We start from the raw sequence: 26,232 nt of genomic DNA, 5'->3' as shown, positions 1-26,232 counted from the left end.
TGGCCTTTTGCAAGGCCAACATGGAATGAGGACAAGATCTGTGCCAGGTTATGCTTGTTGGCAGCGGGGCATTTATCGTGTATGGAGAGTAGGATCAAGTGACGTTTACGATCAGAATGGTCAAACTGCCATATGGTGTGGAATTTTTCGACATAGCTTAACCTTAACATAGCTTAACCTTGCATTTTTAATTGGAGCCACTTCTAAATCTCCATAAAATAATGGATGGTGCTGTTACTGTGAACATATTGCAGTTTTCCGTTGATTTGATATAAGTAACAGCTGTCATTTGAATTGAACGTCATTATGGAAAAATAGTTTGTTGGTTTAAGAATAGTGTCTTTGTTTTTAATGCCCTGACATGCATTTAGTATTGCACTAGGGTTTGTATATATGTATACCTGTGTCATAAGAGGTCTGGGGGATTTAGGTAATTTCAATATAAGATATTTTCTGTGGAATGTTTTATTGGTTGTCAACAGTTTCAATAAAAAGCAATACATTTGTTTGTGCGGTACTGCCTAATAATTGATTTTGTAAGCATGACATAAGTAACGATATATTGTTTTCGTCTTATAAAGTCTTGCTATATATTTATAGGTGGATATGTAAAAATGGCATATGTTAAATATGTTGATACACATGTATGTAGCACTCACACTACAACTACAAAATCATTCATAGAGAAAAATCTTTGCTGAGTGCAACACATTATGTCAAATTAATTTGTTTTTTTCTATAATATTTTTCATGTCAGATTTTTCGGAAATGGTTTGGTTACGGATAGAAATTATGACCACTGGCACAAGCAGCGCAGAATAATGGACCCTGCGTTCAGTCGAACGTAAGTCAGGCTATGCCTTTGTTTTTGTAATGTATGTGATATTTGTAGAATAGACAAAACTGTGCATGTGCAATGTTATCTGATAATATCCGGATTTATTGTATAAACTTCCAAATGCATGATGTTCCTGGGAGATGGGCTCTTTGAACCAACCAAAGTCATTCTTTATACCATGTTCAGTAACATGCAGTAATAGTGTAGTAACATGACATATCTTTTTCTCCTTAAAGACTATACTCAGTATTTTGTTTTAAAATGGATATTATTTGGATAAGCCCCATGTTCGGGGGTGGACAGGTCCGCTCTATGTCCGCCAACCTGAGCCAGGGTAGCCTATGCGCAGCGAGGCATCCCAATGGGCTGAGTCCTGATACGGGCTGTCTGCTCCAGAACGTTGGCTTATCACTGTAAGCACAACAGGGCTTTCATCTAGTGTGATAATATTGTTCTTCTTCTTGGGAAATTGCAGCTGCCATGAACGTGTGTGCTCATTTCCCCATTAAAATATGAACCAAAACGGACACTTCATGAAATAACTAAGGCACTAAGTCTCTTTACTATTCCTAAGTTGTCGGCTGTACAGCAGTGACGGAGACCATGACAGGTAAATGGAGTCCGCAGTAACGTTTGCGGAGTTAGAGGCAGAAGTTGGAACGTGAACATGGGAGGAATGGTAGAGAAAAGAGAGGGGAGCATCAGCCACAAAAACATGGAAACCCGACGAAGGCACACAAATGGGCCAAGATGTTATGGGTAGTTACTGGCGGATTCCACTTGCATACACAGTCACCTGATTAGCCAGAAACTCTCTTCCCTATAGTGTTCTGATAGTTTCTTGCCACAGTGAGATCTAAGTAATCGAGAATATACACATTGCTGTTCAGTGTTAAATGTTGTCACCCAAATGTGCATGTTACATACAGTAAGGGTGTCGAAAAAAAGAATCCTCACTAATTCTAAACTTCTAAGAGGGGTTTCCCCTGTCCCAAAACTAATACTAAATGATCCTGTCAGAATGTCCATCAAAGTAATTTCCACCATCCTGTGTCACAACCTACTTCTATCCCTCACACTACAACTAAAAGGTAACCTAACAGAAAGTTCCTTCTTAATGGAGAATGGCTCCTTTCACCTGCCTCCTTTTATAATGTTCAGAAAGGATGTTTTCTCACTGCTTTCGGTTTAATGCACACTTTGTCACTTTGATCTATTGTTAGCAAAGTCCCAAGTCTTGTCGACATCCAAGACCCTTCTCTGGTTGTCAGTTGTTTTCCCCCTTCCCTCTGCAACGAGGAAGATTTCCTCCATTGCCTTCAGTTTCTTTTTGTTGTGTCTCCGATAGTTCTCTGGTGCTCAGTTGTTTTCTCTCGCCCACTGTGATGAGGAAGATCTCCTCTGATGCTTTCAATATCTGCTCTTGGGTCCCAGACCCTTCTCTGGTTCATGGTAGAGCCGCATGGAGGCCAGTGGGTTTCTGTATGCCACTGACATGAGGAAGATGTGCTGAAGAGACGGCTGAAACTGGTTAACCCGAATAACTACTTTAGTCTCGCTGGGAAAACTGCTAGAGCGACTCTCCAGCCGGCGCCTGTGTCCTCTCCGGGTCTCCCGTACCTCTCCTTACCTCCTCGAGGCTCTAGGTATGTTAGCGTGGTTTCCTCAGACAGGGATCGACTTCATCAGATCTTCGGGCTTCTTTCTGTGTCCGGATCCGCAGCATGGCATCTCGGTGCACAGCTTCCTTCCTTCTTGCAGTTCTGAGCTTGGGTCTGCACCGACACACCCAATGGAGGATTCCCACAACTGCTCCCTGGCGTTCTTCATGTCCCTCTCCTGCTGGACCACAAGCAGGATTCGATTCTCCCGTGCTGAAGATTGCAAGTACCCATTTCCTTCATAAGCTGCGCTTGACTCCGCGGCCTGGCTTCCTCTTTCTGATTGTCCTATGTTGCTCTTTATACTTTGTATACAGTTCCTTCCATGCGATTTGCAGGAGTCCTTTGACTCTGTTAAGTGATTAGATCTTCCTGGCTCTGTGAGACCACCTCGTGCCAGTATAAATGCAGTCAATGATCTTTATGTCTCCTATGTTCTTCCTCCTAGTACTTTTGGTGTTATTTCATAGGTCTCAGTAATACATCAGTTTGCCTTCAATATAGTAGCTTTCAACATTGGGGAGGGTTAGGCAATGTTGGGGAGTAACAGTATTAAGTGAGCTATACCCAAGGCGATCATCCTTGTCCCCAGAGGGAGAGCCCTCCCTATGAGGTCCTCCCGCATTAAACAACGCCTCGGGGTACTATCGGGTAGTGGCCACACCTCCCTGGCCTCATGGGAAGGTGCTCCCCCTTGGAGAAGTGACAAAACCTTGTGACTAGTCACAATACACAGCAGTTACATACACATTGTTGCTGCTGATGCTCAGCTAACTGAGCTATCTTAAAAGATTCCAATCAGTTCCTTGTAGATTTTATACAAATCTCTACAGCTGATTTCCAGCCCACTAAGCTATATTACCAGCCATTAAACCTGGACATGCAGGTTCATATAGCGCTATTCAGAATGCTCCCATTTACTCCCATCAACTGTTAGTTTGCACTATACGTTCATCAACAGTCTCCATGGACCTCATTACAAGTCTGGCGGTAACCCACCAGTGCTACTGGCAGGTTGCTGCCGGACTGAAACACTGTTTCCACCGCCTGATATTCGGACCACGGGGACATTACAAGTCCCGGCAGCCCGGGATATCAGGTGGCGGAAAATGTCAGTCCCCATTCCCATGGAGCCCCATAGGGCTCTATAGGAGTGGGGACACGGAAGCACTGGCACCGTTGCTGCTTTTCAGACCTGCCGGGCAAACAGGCCCAGGAAAGCAGTTGTAGTCTGCCGTTTCAGAAAGGGTGCCGATACATTGCTACCGGCACCCTTATTTCCAGACAGGCAGACTCGTAATCAATCAGATCAGAAGGGAGAGACTGGTACAAGAACCATGAACCTTGGAAGAGCAGCTGACGCGTCCCATTTGGGAAACAGTACGTTGAAATGCAGGAGACTGGGGGCGGGATGGAGTAGGGCACCAAGCATAGCCTCGGGGATAGAATCCCCCATCCCTGTGTAAATGGAAATACCACTGGCCACCAAAGAAAGGTCTGAGACATTCACACAACCGTAGATATAGTGAGTGAGTCTCCTTCGGGCTGGAGGTCAAGCAGAGCCACTGACCACCAGAGAAGGCAGTACGTGGAAGGGAAGCAACCCAGGTCTGCCATATCCACGTAATAAGGAGATCGGGGTCTGGGATTCGCACCCACAAGGGAAGACCAGTATACGTTATCTTCCATGGGGCAGTACCTGGCGGGGGAGTGATCCAGGTCTGCCAGAACAAACCATTAGAGAGCTGAACTGTGAAACTGTCTACAAAGGGACGAGAGCTATTCCCCCTGGTGTTCTGAACTGTGTGGTAAAGCCTTGGGAGACATTTTCCCCCTGGCAGCCCTCCAGATATCTGCCCTTTTTTACGCATGAAACTCCTGTAATTACACCTCCTTTCATTGTTGTATGCGTACGTTTACGCAGGCAGGCCCCAGAAGGTTTGTAATCATGTGGGGGCAGCACTTCGGAACGTGGAATGGGAAACTATAGGCCAAGCCATAGGCTGACTCGGCAGCACCATAACCGAAGTGACTGCATCTGAAGAGTTGTGCATAAAAGAGACCCAGGATGACCATGCTATATAACCCCCGAAAAAGAAGTCCTTTTCTGGCAGCGTCGGATTCACACGCACAGTCATTTAGCAGATGAGTGCCAGCTTCAGTCGTGTTGCACGCTGTTTCAGGTAGTCCCCTCTACCCATGTGCTGCTTGTGGCATAGACTAGGCAAGTATTCCCCACTGTTCAGGCCTCCTCTCCCTACACAGCGACCCCTTCACGAGGCTAATGCATCCGGCAGCAGCAGCGTAACTCACAATAAGCTGTCAATAGGTTGTGCTTCAGCGTCCAGATCAAGACTGCTTTCTGACACAAAATACTCTCCTAATGACATCAAGGCAGTGCTAGGCTCATGGTTTGCTAGATTTAATAATCTGAATCTGGTAGGCGCCTTTATCTTGAGATTTGAGTGGTTTGTTCATTTAGAGTGCCTGCCTGCTTCCACTTTGGGTTAAGTTTACTAAACTGCTTACTTTCTTCATTGCATCGGTTAAACAAATGTTATGCTTTCTTCCAGGTTAGGTTATTGAATGCTTTCTCCTGGGTTTTCTTTGAGACGCCTTGCTTTCGTTTAAAGGGACGGTGAGCTGGTGGGGAAATTTTGACCCCAGAGTGCCTCTTAAAGCCACTATTATTACACTTTTCAAACATTTGTTTCCATGCGATTGTGTCAATTTTGTTAAATAGGATCCAATACTGTAATGGCTAATTGGACGACGATTGGTCAGCAGATAACAGCACTGTTTTGGTAGTTCAAAAAAAGGTAGCAGGCGCTCCTCTCCAGAAAGAACATGGCATGATAACCTGTGCATGCGAGGAATCTGTGCTCTCACCTCGTGTATAAGATGCAGTGCAATGGATCTCTGCATTGTTGGCAGTCATTATAATAATAATAATAATAATATGGAGGTTTTTATAGAGCTCCACGTGGACGTACCACTTCTAAGCACTGTAATTATCAGTGCTGTTACCCAAGCATAGTATTTACCTGCCTTGCAAAGATGAAGGGAAGAGTTGGCCTAACCCTTGTTTGGAACCTGTAACGGGCCGAGCATGTTGCACTTGAGCGAACCAGCCAGACTCCTTCAAGCATAGCATGCCTCACAATCAATTGCTGGCAACAACAGTGAATAAGCGCATAAAGCAGGATGGTGTCACTGTAATGGGTGGCACTGGAAAGAATTTGAGCCTGGTGAAAGGGAGTTTCCAGGAGTATGATGACTTAGTAACCGGGATTTCCCTATTGGTGGGCAATGCAATGTTTTTCATACATCTTTGGACAGATCTTAGACAGTTGTCCATGGGACGTGCTGTTGGTAGACTCGATCCCCATACTGCATTCAGTGCAAGCACTAGATGAATGTCATCTGCATGCATTTAGATTTCTAAATTGAAATGTTTGTTCAAGGGTGACTAACCTAACTTTTCATTCTGCTACTTGTAGTTTTTGCATTTTGGATGAGGTAAATAAAGCTATACAGTCATACACTTTACTTTGGTAATCATGTATTATATATTGGTAAGATTGGTTTATACGTCTAGACTCGTCTGAAAACCTGGCTTTGCCTCTTAACTTAAGTGTGTGATCCTTAGAAAGTAATTTCATCTCATTGTACCAGCACTTCAGAAATTGGAACACCTTGTGGGATTTATTCTGTAGGAGATGGGGCGGGCTTAGCATTCCAGGTATGCAAGTGTCTCTTCCTACTTTGTAGAAAAATATACTAGAGCCCAAAATGAGGTTAGCACCCGAAGACCCCTTAGGGCTGTGCTGTTAGTGTATCAGATACGAGTCTTTTTTTGATAATCTTGTTTGACTTTTGGGGTTAAGTCAGATGCCACTGAATAGATTTGCCAAGGACTTCTCCAGCTACTCCACCTCTAATGGACACACAGTGGTGTGTGACAAACCAGAGTGTGTCTCACCCGCTAGTCCCCAGGGTTATCTCTCTCAGGTGGCCAGAGCACGGCCACCGCCTTTGGATCCAAACCCTGGGGGTGGACCGGTGCAGGAGGATTACCTGGGTGAGGGTCTTCAGGAGTGGGGGGATGAGGCAGCTGTATTCCCCCTTTTTTTTGTTCATCTACCCCCTCCTATTTTGTAGGATTTTCCCAAGTCCTAACACCCCTCCACCCAACACAAACACTGGGCCGAGGAAGAGGGTGACTGCGAGTAACTAGATTAACTAACTTATTCACATCATACTGAACATGTCCCATTAATCGGGTCAGGCAAAGTCAGGCACTTTACACTAAGTGCATACACCTGGTACCAGTTAGCTCTCCTCACAAGAATAAAAGGCAACACCTAAAGACACACTCTGAGCAAGGCGGAACACGAGTATGAGCAGAACTTCCGGTATGAAGGCACACCTACTGGAACAGAGCAACGGACCAAGAGACGAGAACAGCGGGCTAAAAAACCCAAGGGTTCCCCACTGGAGGTCGTTGCCTCCAACAGACCGCGAAAGACACGTGGAGAAGGCCAGATTCCACAAGTGAAGATTGCATTGTGTTTCAAGGACGACAGCGACCCTCCTGGGTGAACGGCAGAGTTGGGGAGCCGAGGCTAAGCCTGACTTGTGAATTGGAAATAGCAAAACTAGAAAGAAGCGCCCACAGCCGGTGAGTTGACAAGCGATCTGAGGGACCTGTGTGAACTAGCAACAGTATATCAAGTGAAGGCTGCATGCGTGTGGATGAGATGCGAAGAAAGACAGACCTGTGAATGAACTTTGAAGTAAAAGGCAGCTGTGAGATCAGCGATACTAAGTCACAGAGTGGTCTGGCGAAAGGAAGTAGCCCATTAGAAAGTCTCCATGAAAGGTACATTTTTTGAAGCTAGAAAGTGAACAAACCTCAAAAATAAATTAAGTGAGAGTAAACGTGAACTTTGAGTCGAAGTGGTCCTGCAGTGGTCTGTAAAGGGAGCTGCTCACATTTGAAAGTCTTTGACATCCGACAGGGGTCAGAGCCCGATTGAGGGAGACCCGAAGTACAATGTTTGGGAAAGGGAGCCCCCTTACAAGTTTGTGTTGAACTGTGACATGAGAGGTCTGAGCCCGACCGAGTGGGACCTCTGTGAACTGTGTGCTGTAAGGTCTGAGCCCGGCAGAGGGGGCTCTTTTTACACTTTTTGTACAAGAGATAGGGTAGGCATTAGGTTTTTGTTAGCATAGGCCATTTTGATTTGATGGACACCACTAGGACTGTTTTGTTTATTGTTTGATGGTCGAGACTACTCCCACCTTATCTATAGGGCAAAATAGGAGTTTCTCTGACGCCAACATTTTCAATAAAGGTTTTACAAATTGTATCTGTGTCATATTTGTGATACCATGCCTTCCCTGCAGAAGGCATAGTGTGCCTCGCCACTGTCTCTGTGCTGGTGAATATGTAGGACAAGAAGTACCTAAGGCAAAGATCACCAGTTTGAACTAAAACCTACCTTATTTCTGTGAGCTTGGTTTGACATTTCATCCTTGGGCTGTGGGGAGGGCAAGGTGGACCATGTCTGGAGAGGGGGCAATGTACGATTGCAGCTGTGGGTGACTTTATATTGGACCTGGAAACCAGACTTCAAAAGCAACAGCTTTGCATGAGCGAGGATGCTTGGGGAAAAGAACTCCCTGTCCATAGAGGAATCGGACGGGATGTGGTTGGAGCTAGGGCAGAGTAGAAATGGGTTTGGAGAGAGATTGAACAAAAAAAGGAGATGTAAGTGTAGGTGAAAGGAATCTTTCTTTTGTTTCAATAAGCATGGCAAGCCACCGATGCATTGGAGTACCCCTTTTCTATTACCTAAGTGATGTCCATAATAGAAAGTGGGTGCACCAGTTCCAAAAATCTTAGGTCACTGCACAGTCTTCGAAGCTAACAGGTGGGGGCGGGGTGTGTGCATGTGTATGCGTGCTTCAGCTGGTGCTGTAGCATGAACATTACAGTATGCTCTGTTATATAGTAAAACAGGGGTATATGTGTCTAATGGCACACACTGGGGCATGAACCACGTTGAAGGACTTTAAGAACTAAGAATATGGTATGCAGAGCATGCCCAATCTCATATCCTGGATGATAAACAGCAAGCAGGCTGGGATCCTGTCAGTCAGGCAAAGACAGTGACAATAGGAGAGGTGATCAAGGCAATACCCATGGCCTAACAAACTCTCCCCCGGTAAATGACGGAGGACTCAGACAAGGGCAAGTTAGAACTGTCCTTTATTTTCCATAACAGACGGGGATAATACAGGAAAACCCAAATTCTCCCGCAATCACAGCTCCTTAGCCTGTGTCGGGGGTTTCTGTTGGTACATGTCGTCACAAGTTGGGGCTCTTCCCCAAAAACCTAAGAGGTTACACCACTGGGTGGCTGGGGTGGTAGTGCCATAGATGGCACCTATAGAGGTTAGCAAGCTGGCCCTTCCATGTCCGGTGGTTTCGCCTGAGACTTGCCCAAAAAGCTAACAGGTGGGGGCGGGGTGTGTGCATGTGTATGCGTGCTTCAGCTGGTGCTGTAGCATGAACATTACAGTATGCTCTGTTATATAGTAAAACAGGGGTATATGTGTCTAATGGCACACACTGGGGCATGAACCACGTTGAAGGACTTTAAGAACTAAGAATATGGTATGCAGAGCATGCCCAATCTCATATCCTGGATGATAAACAGCAAGCAGGCTGGGATCCTGTCAGTCAGGCAAAGACAGTGACAATAGGAGAGGTGATCAAGGCAATACCCATGGCCTAACAAACTCTCCCCCGGTAAATGACGGAGGACTCAGACAAGGGCAAGTTAGAACTGTCCTTTATTTTCCATAACAGACGGGGATAATACAGGAAAACCCAAATTCTCCCGCAATCACAGCTCCTTAGCCTGTGTCGGGGGTTTCTGTTGGTACATGTCGTCACAAGTTGGGGCTCTTCCCCAAAAACCTAAGAGGTTACACCACTGGGTGGCTGGGGTGGTAGTGCCATAGATGGCACCTATAGAGGTTAGCAAGCTGGCCCTTCCATGTCCGGTGGTTTCGCCTGAGACTTGCCCAAAAACTATCTATTACATTGTTGCAGGGTCGCAGGACTACCATTGGCCCTTGCCCTTTGCCATCCACCCCTGGATTTGTGTTCTCTGATTGGCTGAAGCGGATTCCCCAGGCCTGGGACTTACCTCTGTTCTCAGCACTCTGTGTACCTTCTCATGGTGATGACAAAGACTTGTGTCCCCATTGTTGCCACGAGTATTACCACCTCGCCTTAGAGAGTGCCTGCAGCTTGCAGCGTTGTATCCGGTCTTGCCTGCTTCTCTGGGAACTGCTCCTCTTCCCATCGCGGGTAAATGGCTATTGTGTGGCTCACTGGGATCACGTGGGTGAGGACCGCAAAACAGAGCTTCTCGGCCTGCTTTTAGTGAGGATTTATTCTGCTATTTTGCAGGTGGCTCCCTGGAGCCAGGAGTGTTCTGCTTGCCTGACCTCGGCTGCAAGCACCAGTTCTGAGCAGTGTGCTATACAATCTGTTTTCCTTCGCCCCTTATTATGAGGCCTGTGGCTTCATGTAACTCTAATATAGTTATGCTATGATTTCTATATGTCTGTGTTGTACTATTTTCCTTATGGGCTAGTGGTACTTGACTTTTCCAGGCTCCTTATACCATCCTGTAGTTCCCTATGGTTAGTTGCAATAATTGGTTGCAAGCTTGCTCTGCATCTCTTGCTTTTTTGCATTTCTGCATTTGGCTAATGAACGGAAATAAGAAAGACTTCCGACAGTATGTATTTGTATCTGTCCTCTATCTATGAAATTGTGTAAGCATGTTCTTAGTGTGTGCACATGTGTGTCCATGTAACTTTGTGCAGGGATGCGAGTTTGCTTCGTGGCTAACGTTACTGTGTTGGGGTGTCTCTAATGATGTCAGCACAGCTGGATATTTATCATTAGTCAACAATGTCCAGTGTTGTATCCATGAAGACGTCAGCTGGATAAGGTTTAAATGGTTGTCTAAGAGAATAGCAGGTAAGCAGGTAAGCATGCACCAACATATGTTTACACACCCTGTCCCAAAAGGCCATCCCCACCTTCTCTGGTCCGCCCGTGTTGTTCCCTTGTGCACCCCCCCTTCCTGCACACAGGAGTCTGTCCTGATACATTCTGGTTTCACCATCACCGTCTTGTGGCCAATGCTGGATTTTACTTTTATGGACTTCATTGATTCACGGTGCGTCACCCTTTCTCAACTCTCATGCTGGACTTCTTTTGCATCTTGTACTCATGGTGGCCCTGAAACATGCTGTTCCATCTTCATCTTGTATCCTGGCTTGCAACATTATGTGTTACTACTGACTTCTGCAATTGTATTTGCTCGCCTCTCTTGCTTCTCCACTTTTTGACTGCTTACTCTCTGTTCTCTCCTCCTCTCCCCTCTGCCTTTTCCTATCTCCTCCCTTCCTCCCCTTACTTTCTTCTATGCACTTACTCTATCAGAATTGTCCCTGGACCTACGATGATAGCAACCTAGCCTGTCGCTCCCCTAACCCCTTACTGTTGCCCCCCTCCATCCAGCACTATCTGAAATGTTGTCATGCCTAGTACGATAGTCACTTGTTTTGTTCCTCCCCTCCCTTTCTGCACCCCTCTCCCTCACCTTTTGTTTTCCTCCGGCTCTACCAGAAATGTCATCAGGCCTAGTACGGTAGTCGCCTGTCCCTTTCCATTTCCTTCCCACTCTTCCCCTCCCATCCTTTTATTTTCACATCCTTACTGTTCATGGCCTGTAAGAATGTCGTATTTTCCCTTGTTCCCTTCCTTGCCTTGAAGCGCTTTGAACCACATTGTGTATAGGTGCTATATAAATAAACTATCATATAATATCAATATCTGTTTGCATATGTAGAAGTCACTGGCCCTCCTGGGGGCTGGCCAAACAGTGACTGGCATCTTGCGTCTCTGGCTCTTCGGCGGTAATGCTTATAGGGGTCAAGAGGGGCATTCCATGGACCCTCTCTTCATTCCCAAACATACACAGTTTATATCACATAGCTAGGTTTATATGACGCCACTTGCTGCAGAAGCAAAAAGCAGCTCCTGGTAGTTGTTGGTCTCAAGCTAACCCTGTTCCCCTTGGCTCTAACCAGCTAAATGGCTCTCAGCTTGTAGCAATTTCGAACCCTGCTAGCCTGCTAGGTACTGTCATGAATAAGATGATTTACAAAGGACCTTTTGACTTTCTCTCTTAAATTGAGGGGTTATGTACTGTCCTCTCTTCAGGAGTATCTTCCCCTTTTCCAATTACAATATTTCCCTTGCTCTGGGGGTCTTTTACTTCCCCTATCCTCATGGTGGGTCACTCTGACACTTCCCCTTAAGTGCCAACACTAGCTGGGCCGGTTTCTTCCCAACCTATCGGGAACATGTTCACAGGCTCCGGTCTGTCCTAGGACTCTGGCTTTGCGCCGCCTTCGTGTACCTCTCCCTTCGTTCGGTGGCTCCACAGCTGCTGGATTCCTCAGCATTCTCGCCCACTCTGGACGACACAGTACCTCTGCTTTCTCCGATATGGCTGTTCTTCCAACCACCAGATAGGTCCTTCCACGTCAGATCTGGTTGAGACACCTGCTTCTTGCTGACTGTGTCCCGGTCTGCAGCCCTTTGTTCGGCGCAGAACCGCTGCTCGGTCCTCGGCTCCTCCAGTGATGGCTTGATAAACACCCTAGTGCATCTTCTGTTTTCATGTTGCCGTTGGTAGTGTCCCTTACCTTTGGTAGTGATCGTCATAGTTCTGCACCTCCTCCTCGTCCCAGTCTTTATGATGCAAGTCTTACTTGGGTAGTCTGGACTCTTCTTCGTTTCAGTGGCCCAACACAAGTAGATGGGGTGGTTCGGTATAATATTGGGGTGTACCATAGGTGTAGGTTAAGGAGGGGTGATTGGTAGGGGGAGTCATACTGCGTTCTCCCTAGATGACTGTCCCTATCCCACAGGGGGAGTTTCTCCCCATGAGCTCTTCCCAATGTGCACCACCCCCAAGGGGACTACAGGGTAGCGGCATCACCTCCCTGGCCTCCTGGGTAGGGGTTCGCCCTTGGGAAGAAGTGACGACATCTAGGGATTCATCACAGAGCACATACATTTCAACATAACTAAAACATGCATCAAAAAGCAGAAATTCTTAGTTCATATAAAGTCCTGTTTATAAAAAGTAATAGGACAATCAACATCTTTTCTGTATTTCAATCAGCTTTAATATTAATCTGCAAATTAAATTGACAGTTCTCTATCTTCAGTAATGTGTTTGTTCTGTGTTGCGCAGCTACCTTATGAATATAATGGGATCATTTAATGAAAAGGCAGAGGAGCTCATGGAAGTACTTGCAGAAAAAGCTGATGGACGCAGGGAAGTCCGTATGCACGAGATGATGAGCAGGACGACGCTTGATGTTATTGCTAAGGTAACATACATCTACTTTAAACTCCTGCAAGGTCCAATATTCTGTTTCTAGCTTACTTTCCACTGTACCGAAATTCTGCTCTTCTCTCTTGTACTCCGCAAACTGAACTAGGCTCCAGCCCCTTACTGGATTTTCCATTCTCTCCCTTTACCCCTACAGCCCCATTTTGACAAAGTCCGTAACTTTCCCACCTGAGCTCCCTTAATCGCGCTTAATCCTCAGGCACCTCTGCTCACTGCCTGCGTTCCTGCTGGATCACCATGCATTCTTGCTCCCTTCCACTGGTCTTCAAATCTGACTGCTACTACTCCCTAGTTGACACCATCTTCTGCTGGTACAACGTCCTTTCATTGAGGGACGTTTATTTGCAGGGTTGTTTACCACACATTTTTTACCAAAGAAACCCATCTAATTTTTTTGGGGGGGGTTATAAAATTATATATATTGGCAGTGGGTGTTTGGGAATAGATAAAAACTGACAGGGAATGGGGGATTTGGGTTGGCGGGACCCCCCAAAAATAATTTTCAAAGGAATCCGATGGGTTTTTTCATTAAACAATTTGTGGTAAAAAAAAAAATACATGAAAAAACATCCCGCGATGAAATTACATGGAACCCTTCTGCTACGCTCCTTTTCAGACCCTCAGACCAAATGCCCTTCCTAACCTTACTGTCCACCCTTGCATTACCTCCCACTTCTGCACATTCTCGTCCTAGCCTCTCAGAGCTCCCCGCCTCCTGGGATCAAGAATATCCTTACATGGAGAGTTGTCAAAATCACCCTCAAGAGGAACCTACCCTCCCTTGAGTCTACTACTCACACCTGCACTATCAACATCCCACCCCCAAAATAACTATAATTATTGTATGCACTGTTATAATAAGTCTATACTGTTAGTCAGCCTGTCCTTGCCTTAACTTTTGTAAAGCAACTGGGGGGGGTCTGCAAATTGCAGCTTTCCGGATGCATTGAACTTGGGGGGGGGGTCTGCAAATTGCAGCTTTCCAGATGCATTGAACTATGACACCCATGGCCCCCTGATGGGAGGTGTAGTTCAAAACTGCTGGCCAGTCATCAAAGGTTGCAGAAACCTGCAGTGTTCCTGCTGCCAACAGTACCTTTTATACATTTGTTTCTGATCAAAGAAATACACACACACACACTAACAAATACAAATATATGGTGAGGTTGTGCCACAGGAGGCAGAAAAGATAACTTGGGGTCTTGCACCAAGTTATCGAGGAAAAAACAAAAGTCAGAAAAGTGTACACATCACTATCAACACCTCTAATGAATAATTGTATTACTTTATTGCCCTCTTTCTCGATTTGGATTTTAATTGTGCAGTTAATGGCTTCTATCTACCATTTGGCTTCCAGCCACTTGTGGGAGAATTGCTGGCAGAGCTGGTACAAGCACTAAGCAAGCTTGGCACTTGCATAGGGCACCGCATAAATAGGATGATAGTGGGCAGCAAGAAAGCCACATTACTATAACTATAATAGTTTTTTTTTATTATGCGCTTCATACCGAAGAGGTTTCTAAGTGCGGACCCAGGATTCGAACCTGTGTTTCCCTGCATTGTCTTGCTTCCAAGATGAGGGCGTTGCTACTGAGCTATACTACCCATGCTAAATTGGAGCAGATTCTCAAAAGTGAACACAAATGCATAAAGCGCAGAGGATGTGCAGGTCACCTTATTCTCACCGGTGACCTGCTTATTTCAGTAGGGATGGACAACAGTGCAAAAAAGTGCTGTCCTGCACCCTTGCACACATTTGTATCAGGAGGGCACTAGCATCACTAATGTATTCCATGCTATCAGCACCTTGCTGTTTCACTGTAAACTGTCAAAGATGTCACAAGAAGAACTCAAAATCACAGAAGCTGTTCAAGGGTTTTATTGAAATATCAATGGGTCCTATGGCAATCGTTTCTCTCGTCTCAACGTACATCCTCCTTGGCCCAGGCGTCCTTAGCCCCAGGTTACTATATAGCAATACCCTTAGTAGTCTAATTGCTAAATTAACTTAGCAGTTGACCTAACAGCTTTTTACCTCATCTTGTTAAACTCTCTCAGGGACTCCCAACTTTCCCTAGTCTAGCCAGTTGTTAGTGCTAGAAAAGGATGTGGGATCTGTGCGTCCCCGTTCTCCAATCTCTCTCCTCATCTTCCTACTAAACTCAAATCAAGTATCCTGTCTCTACTGTCCTCCTCTGCCCCTCGTGCCTTCTAGGTCTCACCTCCACCCTTCCTCCACACTACTACTCCCTCCTCTACTCTAGGACTCCCTGCACCAATCCAGGACTCCCTCCTCCACTCTCCTACTACTCCTCTGCACTACTACCACTCCTCCCTCTTCACTACTACACCCTTTTCTACTCTAGGACTCCCTGCGCCACTCTAGTACTCCCTCCTCCACTATACTACTACTCCTCTGCACTACTACCACTCCTCCCTCCAAACTAGCACTCCCTCCCCACGACTACTCCCTTCTCTACTCTACAACTACCACTCCCCCACCTCGGCCATCCCGTTTCACTCCCAAACTCACTCTCCACTGTCCATCTCCTAGCCACACTTCCACTCACACTGCAGTAGAACTTTCAATCACTAACCAATAACTCACCTTCTCCAGACAATGCCTCCACTATCTGCTGCACCTTCCTTCCTCTTGCTGGTCTCTCTGTCTTCCACTTTTTCTGGATGGTCTCTCCAGGTAAGTATGACTGACTGGCTCAAGAGAATCATCCAGGAGTTGATTAAATCCTCCTGTCCCTAGTCTGGGGGGGTGGGGGGGTTTAGTATTAGGGAGATGTATCATTGTTATGCTTCATCCCCTCTCCTAGTGAGACCGCCAGCACTTTGACCTTTTCCTTCAATCCTCAATGAGTGGGGCATTTTTTCACTCATTCATTCTTATGGGCTCTGCCTTCTGGAACTCCTTCCTTTTGTATTTTACTGTCCTATTGAGTCTATTTTCCTCCATAAATCTTAAAGGCATCTGTATTTTACTATTGCAGCACATAGCTCCTTATGGGCAGAGTTGCTGGGGACCCTTAGGGTCCTCCTTTGAGATTTTCTTTATCCTCGAGTAACTACAGTTTTTAAGGACTAAAACTTTAGAGTGTGAGAGATTGCCACACACCACCTTACGTGGAGTGCCAAAGGTATACTTAGTATACCCCTTCTCTCTGCTCCTGTGACTTTTATGTCACATAGACAATCTCCTACTGATGGCTTGTGGCAGTGAACGTGTCCTCCCAACTATTGTGTGATTTTTCTACCGCAGGCTTTGTCCATAGCCCCGGTACTGCACAATGGGGCCACCCAAGTACCAACTTGGGGGCTCCCTTCTTCTTTCGCCATTACTAGCGTGGTTGTTCTTTGTCAGCCCTTCTTCTACCATTCTGGGGGGAGGAGGCGTGTGTCTGTTTTGCCTGTTGGCAGGAACCCTTGGGTGTTCCTGCCCAGGCTCCAGAATGTGTGGGGGAGGAGTTTTCCACCCCGCCTGTCCTTTGTCTGCCAGAGTGCCTGAATAGGACCATCTCCCACAGGGGGTCTGGCTGCCCTGATTGAACAGCCACCCGCCCCTTTCTGTAAACTGCTGATGAATATTGCAGAGGAGTGAGTGCATGAGCTGTATAAAAGGTGAGGCTCCTGGAGTGAAATGCAATTCGACCACTGGAAGCCTAAGTAACAGAAGAAGACAACAACCAGAGATGCCTGCAGATCCTTTGCAACACTGTGAAGCAACCACTGCGATCCTGACCCCGTGTTCTGTGCGACAGAGGAACTCTGAAGAGGACGCCTCATTCCCTTTGACTGGTGGGAACAACCAGTCCCAAGACAAACTTTGTTTTGAGCCATCTCCCGAGGTCCTGTGAGTTTCCTGAGCTGAGCAACCCCAATACCAGGAGACCTGCTACCCATTCCAAGTGCATCGTCGTGGAAAGACCAAACTCGTCCAAATCTTTGCCGAGCCCTCAAGGACACTCCAGAGATCCGATCCAACTCACCCTGACCCCCTCAGCAGAGTGTGGGACCTTGAGAAGCAAAGACGATTGACCGGATGAATTGCATCCTTTGTTGGTGCTGCAGAAAAGGAGCCAAATTCACAGAGTGACCCAAGAAGTCGATGAAAGCCGTGCCAGAGGCCCTCCCTCGAGACTGCTACTGAGAGATCCCATCCATTGTCCTGCCTTTCATCATCAGACCAAGGAACCCAAAGGTCGGGTCCAGCGCTGCCACATCGAGGAAAAACCAGCCACAATCTTTTCTTCTAGCCCAAGGTACTGTGGGGAGAAAGGTATTGCTTACCATGATCCGTGAAGTCGCTCCAGAGTGTTGGAATACACACAGAGGTGTTCAGGTTACCCCTTTTACTTCCGACTCAAGCTGCTGCTTGTGTTCCTTTAGCAAGTTCTTAATAGGGTCTCCAACGTTGGTTTAGCCTTCTTGCATCTTCCTTCCTAGAGACTAGAAAGTATCCACAGGATCTTTTGACTTCTGCCACTTTACAAGACTTCGAGCCTTTCCAAACTGCCTTTTAGCTAGAATTGCGTTTTGGAATTTAAAAGACTTGCTGTGCGTAAAAACTGCCTCTAGAACCTGAAGCTCTGCTAGTATAACACTAACCAACTGTTTTCCTTCCCAAAAGTCCCGATCTTATATGTGTATGCACCCTTTCCCGGAATCGCCACAATAAAACTCTGCCTTCTGGGGCCGTTGCATCCGGCTGGTGTGACCGGCCGGGTACAACGGCCCCGGAAGGCAGAGTTGTCATGCAAGCAGCTGTATCGTTAGGTTGGTGCGGGTACTTCTGTGAATCCATTGCCATGGAGTCCTATGGGACTCCACAGCAATGGGCACTTACCAGATCCGCCATCTAATTTCCCGCTCCACCGGGACTTGAATTGTCCCGGTGGCACCGGGAAGTCAGGCGTCGGATTAGGTGTTACAAGGACGGCAGGGCAACCCGACGGTTGCACCGGAGGGTTATCGCCGTCCTTATAATGAGGCCCAATGTCTACTATATTTCTGCTAAGATTCAACATTGCTCTTTATTACTGATAATAAGATGGGACTGTCATTACTGTCAAAATCTGTAACAAAAGTAACTGCGAGCAACTACAAACTAAGCAGTTGCCTTTGAAAAGTATCATAAAACATTCCAGTGTTTTGCTTCTATGTGCTAAATATATTAAGGTGATTCTTGTGTAAATACAATACAAATATATTTTAATATACATTTATGTGTTAGTGTTTCTTTGAGAGTGCATTACTAACTAGATTCAGTGTACTTACCTACAGCTCACATATTCCTCTTAAGATAATCCTGACTGCTCTGCCACTCTACCAAGGTTCCAGCAGTAGTACAGACTGATACTAAGAGTTGGGGAATCTACAAACCATTGGGATAGCTTGCTAAAGTCTTACCTCCAAGAAGGACTTTAGGAAAACACCCCTAATGCTGCCCGCTGGTGGTCGAGTCGCGGCTTTTCCATGGCTGGCATGTGGTACTCTACACAGGATCTCATGTTACTGGTCCTTGTTCTTTCCTTGTCTTGATGGTGGCTCATTAGAAAGGTCACTGCTCAGAAACGAACTGGCACTAGGAGTGGGTGGGGCATGAATTGGGGGCCATCTTAACTGCCACTGTCCACCTCTGGGGTAGTAATGGATCTGGAGTTTTCCCTGGTACCCTTGCTGAGGGAGTTCCTGTCCTTCTTAGCAATCCTTTTTAGCAAAGCCAGGGTACCTTTTTTGCATATTAATCAATTGGTGGATTGGGTCATTATGTGTTCAAATTAGTGGGCTATTTTTCTTGCCTGCATAATGCTTCATTATTGATTCTCATACTTCAGTTCTACCCTCTCCCCCATGTTTTCGATATTACTGAAATGGGTCGGCACCCACACCACTCCCAGCAGCCTCCGCTATCAAAAAATCTGCAAACCATTTTGATATTGAGCAGTGGAATAATGGCAGACTTTGGATCGGCTACACAAGCCTCCCTCGGTTCGTACCAGAGAGTTTGATTAGTTTCTGTGAAGCTGCATAATCACAGGTGTCCACTGTTTGTTATCACAGCAAGTCTTGCCAATAACTCAAAAGTCCAGTTGGCAGTTTAGGCTAGAGTCTGCTTTTCCTGGGCTTCCACTGAGGACAGTGTCTGTGAACCACGCAACTCTATCTGGTAACTGTCGAGTTGCCAACCTAAGATTCTGAAATATTTTCTAGAGTGATTTGTGTGCGGTCAACAGCAACCCTATTCTTCAGGCTGCTTTCCCTGTGATCTGCTCTAATAGGGAAACCACTGCCTCTTGCACATTGATTTGGCAGTTTATTGGGGTGCCCTGCCCCTTGGGTTAGCCTCCATGAAGGCTTGGAAGAGCTCTGAAAGATCCACAATGTCCCGGGTGGAGACGTTGCATCATTGAGAGGGTTGCTCCCACAGGCCCCTTCCCAACTCTCCTGTATGGCTGCCAAATAGTTCACCTTGTCAGAGTCAAAACAATGAAAGGAGAGACAGTGAGCTAACTGGGTAGCTTCCTTTTATATCACCACCTCCCTCTCCATTTTTGGTTCTCTTGGGTAGCTCTGATAGCTTCAGCTCTTTTTTCCTCAGGTTCGCTTCTGATTTGGCCCAGGTCTTTTAGGACACCTCCCTCGGAATGACCTGGAATTCCTCCCTCCACATACTTTGTAGGACCGGCCCTTTCACATTGATGGCTGCTCTGGGAAAGTAATGTGGTGCCAGGACTTGCTGAAACTGTGTTAATGTTGCTCTTCTTCTGCCAGCTATTCTTCTGATTGCAAGTAATGAGGAGATTTAATTTTCTGGGCTCTGGTGTCTATTGGACCAACAGGGCCGTCTGTATATCTTATGGCGGTCTGTGAGTCCAACAGGAATGGCAGATTACTGCGCTGCACATTCGGTCGAATTTGAATTGGTTGCAGATTTTTGTATGAAATTGGACACAAATATATGTGGAGGTGGGGAATCGTGAATATAAATATAGTGTTTTTTTTGGGTGCAGTGGTCTTCCTTTGCATATATTTGTGGCCAATGCGAGAGAGAGGAAAAAAAACAGAACCACTTCAGATTTGACCAAATGTTTTCGATGTAATAAACCCAAACCATTCCCACGCGGATTGCTGGCCTCATATTCATTGATCAACAGGAGGTCTCGGTATCGCTGTTCCACTCTCCCCTCTGCTTGCCTTGCCATGGGTTCGACAGCTGGTGGTTCCAGACTAATTCTTGATGACAGTGTTCACAACTGTTCTCATGCCAGCCAGATGATTTCATCATGTCCTGGTTCTACATTTTTACAGCACATTTATTCTATGGATTTTCTCCTGTTCCCCATCTCTTATCCCAGATTTGTCTCCAGAGGGGCCAGAAAAGTCTACCTGTGTGTAGAGTAGAGTCACGGGCACATAACCAGTTTTTAACACATGCAAGCATCTTCACCTTGCCTTAACATGTGCTGGTAATTTTCTAAAAAATGATTAACGCAAGTATTTCCGCAAACTCGCCTAATCGAACTGAATGGATGAAGGCAAGTCCCTGTTTTTGCTCATGCCAGAAAGAATACAACCCTCTGTGGGAAAAGGCCAAGAGATTGCTTGCAAGGATAACAAGGTTTACTTATACAGAATACGAAGGTATCAGCAAAGAACTCTGCTGCTTGAGAACGTTCTAGCCTAAATGAGTACAAGGAGAAGCCTAAAAGGCAGTACAATGTCATTGCTATACAGTAAAAACAGCGTTGTTGGTTGGTGAGAACTTATACATGGGCCTTCTTCATAAGGGATGTCAGGGTACGATTGGTTCTCTTCTCCCCATTGGTCTGTTCCCACGTGGGTCAGCTGGGCTCATCTCTCCGGTGAAGGTCAGGTTCCTCGTAAGTTACAATTTCGAGACTGCTATGATACACCGATTCCTGCTACATCATGGTGGCAAGCACCTGGGAGGCTTCGGGACTGGTGCCTGGGGGAAGGGAGGAAGAAATACAGTCATGCTGACCCACACATTCTGTGCTTTGTTGATATTCCACCCTCGTTTTGGTCTATAATTGAACCCTCCCTGTACCTCGCACTACAAAGGATGTATGAAATGGCAGTACATGCTCAGATCTATTATGCCCATTGGTTTTATGGTTGGGGCTGTGGACAGTGACTATCATGGAATGCAGGGGTTTGTGGACCGGGTCAGTGGTGTGGGCCATTGGACTGGGTAGGCTGGGTGGGGCTTAGAGGTCTGCTGATGGCTTTTCAATTGCAAAGGCCGCAGCAGCGAGATCTTGTTTCCATGTAAACTGTCCCTTCATCACTGAGTCTGGTGTACTGTTGTAGTAGGCCACTGGCTTGTGGCCCATTGTGCTCTTTTGCGTCAGTACTGCTGTCATGAGTGTGCCATTTGAGTGTGAGAATATGTAAAACTCCTGCATGTAATCCTGTATGCAATGTATGCATGTCTTTCACTGTGATTGGCTTGGGAGTGGCAAACACTGTTGCTGCCCTGTGAGGCGCTATTTTCCCATCTGCAGAGATGAGCTGCCCCAGGTAGAGTACCTCCTGTTGACAATACTGGAGTTTCACCTTGTCTACTTGGTACCCCTTACGTGCTAACAATTGCAACAGTGCAATGGAGTCTCTGCAGCAACTCTGTTCACTCTCACTCTATACCAGTAAATCATCTACATATTTAATTAACGTGCTGGTCACCTGGATTAAGTCCTCATGCAGTATCCTATTGAATATGCTGGGACATTTGCAGTACACTTAGGGCAAGCAAGTGTGTTCATAGCGCTTTCTGCCCAGGGTACATGCTGTGAGGTACTGCAGGTCTGGGTACACGGGTACTGAAAAGAAGGCGTTCTTCAAATCACCCACTGTAAAATGGGTTGCTTCTTTGGGGATACTGCACAAAATGGAGGCGGGTTGGGGACAAGTGGAAACTCTTTCTGCACTACGTCATTGAGGGGGTGGATATCCTGGATCATCCTCCAACTGCCCCTAATGCCTTTTAATAGGGTATATGGCCGTGTTACATGGTGAGGTGGAGGGTACTATGATCCCTTGGTGTAGTAAGGCCTGTATCGTCTCCCTGATCCCCTCCTCTGCCTCCCTTGACAATGGGTATTGCTTCACCCAGGGTAACACCGACCCGGCCTTTAGTGTGATTCTTACTGGGGTCACTTCCTTCAACATCCCTACATCACGTGGGTTGGTTGTCCATAAATGAGCGTGAACCTGTTGTAGGTCTGTCTGGCATAACAGGGATGGTGTGACAACAGCCACGAGGGGGTTTAGGCCTCTTCGGTACTGTACCATAATTAAACAGGGTATGCATATTTGGAGGATGATCTCTTTGTCATTGTTGTCATTCTCAAAAAGTGAGGGTCAGTACCTAGAACTACAATGCTTTTGGCCGACACCAGCAGACCCTCTAGATCTAGGGAGAGTATTGTGCCTGCAACTAACTCTGGGGATACCACAGGCCGAAAAATGAAATCAGTGGGTACTCTCCAGCAAGTTCTGGAGAACGGATTATGCAAGCACAATAATGCCATAAATTAAGATGTCAGGGTTGACGGGGATGCCTTGCACCTCTACATTACGTGCCATGGCATCTATCACAAGCATTGCTCTCATTGAGCACATGCCAGGTGTCGCGCAGATGATACCGCTGTCTGTAAATGAGATTGTCATGTGCAGCTTGCTCAGCAGATCCCTACCGAACAAGTTGACAAGAGAGCTCTCAGAATATAAGAGGGGGGGGGTGTTAAAACTTTCCCTCCCACCTTTACATCTAAGTCTTTTGTGTATGGAACCGTTAAAACAGCCCCAGAGAATCCCTGCGTGTCAATAGATTTGCCTGATAACGGGAAGTCGCCTTCACTGATGCACAACTTCTCAGCTCCTTATTCCACCATAAAGTTGAATTGTTTGTTCCCTATCTCTGCCCCCACTAACGGTTCCTCTTTTAGATTTAGGGTCATTGACAGGACTATACATGCATATGCTCTCTGTGGGCTGTCCTAGTCAGGGTATGTGTCTGTCCTAGGAAACGAGAAAGGGTTTCCGCCTACCACTTTAGCGCCTTGGAATGGGGCCACTGTGCCATAAGGTGTGCTGCCAAAGGCGTTCCTCTTCTCCTCTTGCTGCATGTTAGTGCGGGATTGATAATGCTGAACTGTTTGCTGCGGGTGATGCTGTTGGAAGGGGCTGGAAACCGGCAGGGGGAGCTGTGTGTAAGCTTCATGAATCTCATAGGGTATTGAGGTTGTTCTGGGAGGTGGTGTCACACTCACCTGTGTCTCTGCAGGAGCGATGGATGAGCCTTCCTTGACCCCGAGTTCTCACTTCCCCTGAGGGATACCTTGATGTTTAGTAGGGTGTGCATTCCATCCTACATTCCAAGGGGGCGCTATTCACTCGTAGGGATGATGCCAATGTCTGTTGGCTGGGTTCTGATGCCACACGCTGTTTTATGCCTTCACAGTGAGGGAGAGTGTTCAATGTGCCAGTTTCTTCACTAGGTAGAAAGTCCTTTCCACAAAGTGAACGTTGCGCGGTGGATGTTAAGTGTCCAGAATTGTCCGTATTGTCCTTGTTTTGCCAAGGTATTTTTGGGTAATTAGCGCTGCGTGTAGAAGTCAGCCGCTAGTAGGTATGCGCAGCGTCATAGGTTTGAGCACACCTGATAATGTCTCTCCTTTTTTCCTTGCAGGAGTGGATTATGGAGTGCTGGCGCCTCGAGTCTGGGTTCAGCGCTACCGGAGACTCGGTGGTCTGGTAAGTATGTAGAGAGGCCTTGGTAAGTATGCACTGCATTATTGGAGAGCGCGCAGTGAATAATGTCTCCGCATTATTTGAGCAAGCGCAATGAGTAAAGTTTCTTCTTTTGCAGCTCTTTGAGCGCTCACTCTATGGACCTGGATTCCAGTGTAGCGGGAAGATTCGGTGAGTATGTGCAGCATTACTGAAGTGCACGCGTTAATGCAGTTCTATTTTGTGCTTAAAGGTGCCGGTGTAAGATTTCCCTCTTGACCGGAGAAAGCTGCAGCGTGGAGAAAGCACGGGGGGGACGATCCAGAGCAGGTGAGCAGAAGCAGGATGATCCGGAGCAGGTGAGCAGAAGCAGGATGATCCCGAGCAGGTAAGCAGAAGCAGGATGATCCGGAGCTCGGCGAGTGTGTTGCTGATTCAGCTCACAGTAAGCATCACAAAGCACTGGAAGAATCTTGGGTGTGGCTTATATAGCCAGCCACACCCAAACAATAGAGAGCTCATGAATTGTCATACACTTCCTGTTTGGCAACATGAAGTGGTAACCAGGAAGTTCCTACAAACACTAGGAAGGAATTAAAAGGAGGTATCTGCTATGGGTCTTTTTTGTACCTATGCCAGGCCTGCCAAGCCTCCACCCAGCTTGCCCCCAACTACCTGCCTGGTACCCATGACTGGTGGCTCCTGGGGATTGCCTTGGGGTAGAGGCTCATGGTTCTGTGGTTGTAGTTGTATCCGACACCCTGCCTACTCTGACATTCTCTGGAAAAGTGCCCCCACCTCCTGCATGTTCAGCCCTGCCCTGTTCCCCCTCCTTTTGGACCCAGACCACCAAACCCACCCCCCTTGAACCTCGGAACCCACCTTGCCTTTGTTGCTTTGCTCCTTGCCACTGTGGCCCCGTAAATTGTAATTTTCTTCCCCACTGTCCTTGTCCTCCTTCAGCCCACATTGCCTCTATTCTTGCATTGCAGCGTTAGGGTCTTACCCTCTCTCTTCTGCCTGTGCCGGCATTGGCTCGGTCGCTACCACAGCTACTTTCACTAACTCATTTTGGACCTGTTTCGCATCCTCGTCCTGTCACCTCTGAATTGTTTCTTTCTCGCATTCTTTTATCCTTCTACAATGGTGAACTATAATGCTTTGGATTTCGGGCCATACTTTTTCTTCTATTCCTGCTATTTCATCGAGTGCCTTCTGCACGTCTTTGAGTAGGCCCTGTTTCACTATAAAATTGAAAAACAGGGTTGATTGGTCCCTTTCTGCCCTCCACATCTCTTGAAACTTGAGAATAAACTAAGCAGTGTCTTCATCATCCCCCATAGTACACTGCATGATGGATTGTAAATCTGGAGTGTCTGGGAAGGCCCACCACAATGCATCCCATAGCCTGGCCCTAACCTTGTTGAATGCGGCTCCATCATGGGCATCAATGCTCAATGTTACTCCTGGGTACCCTGCTTTCACCCATACATTTTCAGTTTGGCCCCCAACTGTGGCCACTAACAGGCTTTTAATGTCTGTTATTGCCAAGGGCACCCCCGCTGTGTACTTTTCAAAAGCATATATCCATTTCCCTGACCCGCTGTGAGTGGTGGGAGTGCCTTAAGGAGGTTATTCTTGTCCTTCTCACCCCGGGTACATAGTGAGGCCTCCCTGCTCCCTTGTGTATCAGTGGTATTTGCATTTTCATCTTGCTTTTTCGGCCTTTAGTCACACTTACCTTTTTTCTTGCTAATGCTATCTGGGCAAATCTCTCCTTCAATCTTCCGTCCCATTAAACTTTCTAATTCTGTGTGCCCTGGGGCGCTTGCTCTGCATCCCCTTCCCTATCGTCCTCGGTCTCATCAAATTCACTCCAGTCTACCTCATCTCCTCTTCGTGACCGTACATTCTCATAGCCCAAGCTGCCTGTCTCACCGTCAAACTCTACATGAACGGTACTTAAGGGTGCGTTGTCTATTCTGAATAAGAAATCTCCCGACTTCCACTCATCCCCTGCTGGCTATACCGGTGCCCCGGTATAGGTGGCGTGGGGTTATCTGCTGTGTTACATCACATGCTGCCCTTAGCCTGGCTAACTCTCTCTGTGTTGATTCCAGTGCCATTTCTAGGTCTCTTGCACTCACCCCGGTGTGGGCAGTAACCTCCGGAGATGAGACATATAGGGGAGGTGGGGCTCTGGCTGGTGCTGCACCATCGTGCCTGCTGATACATATGTTGGATTAGTGTACCCTTCCGCCGGGTGCGTTGCCAGCAGATATATTCCTTTTTTCCCCCATACGTTCTTCCGATTTTCTCCTAAATCTGTCTCTTTACTACTGTCGTGTGTTACCACTTCCCCCTTTGGATCCTCTGTGCCCTCAAACATTTTCCAGACGGTCAATACTTCCCTTCTATTCTGCAGTGGCCTCCCCTTATATTTTGCTGT

General features: G+C 46.8%; 1 protein-coding gene across 2 annotated transcripts in view; it reads left to right on the top strand.

Annotated features, from left to right (window-relative positions):
- The window catches only part of LOC138526941 (cholesterol 24-hydroxylase-like), a 291,000-nt gene that overhangs the window by 86,800 nt on the left and 177,968 nt on the right, over window positions 1-26,232 (top strand). For both annotated transcript variants that reach the window (XM_069637833.1, XM_069637834.1), the window contains exons 5-6: window positions 758-844; window positions 12,858-12,996. In XM_069637833.1, coding sequence (XP_069493934.1) covers window positions 758-844; window positions 12,858-12,996 — 226 coding nt within the window. The remainder of the gene's footprint in view (window positions 1-757; window positions 845-12,857; window positions 12,997-26,232) is intronic.

Source organism: Ambystoma mexicanum, chromosome 14, assembly GCF_040938575.1.
Source record: "Ambystoma mexicanum isolate Mex_15411 chromosome 14, UKY_AmexF1_1, whole genome shotgun sequence".
NCBI classification, from domain to species: domain Eukaryota; kingdom Metazoa; phylum Chordata; class Amphibia; order Caudata; family Ambystomatidae; genus Ambystoma; species Ambystoma mexicanum.
Note: the sequence above shows the minus strand (reverse complement) of the source record. Positions and strands in the feature narration are given on the sequence as shown.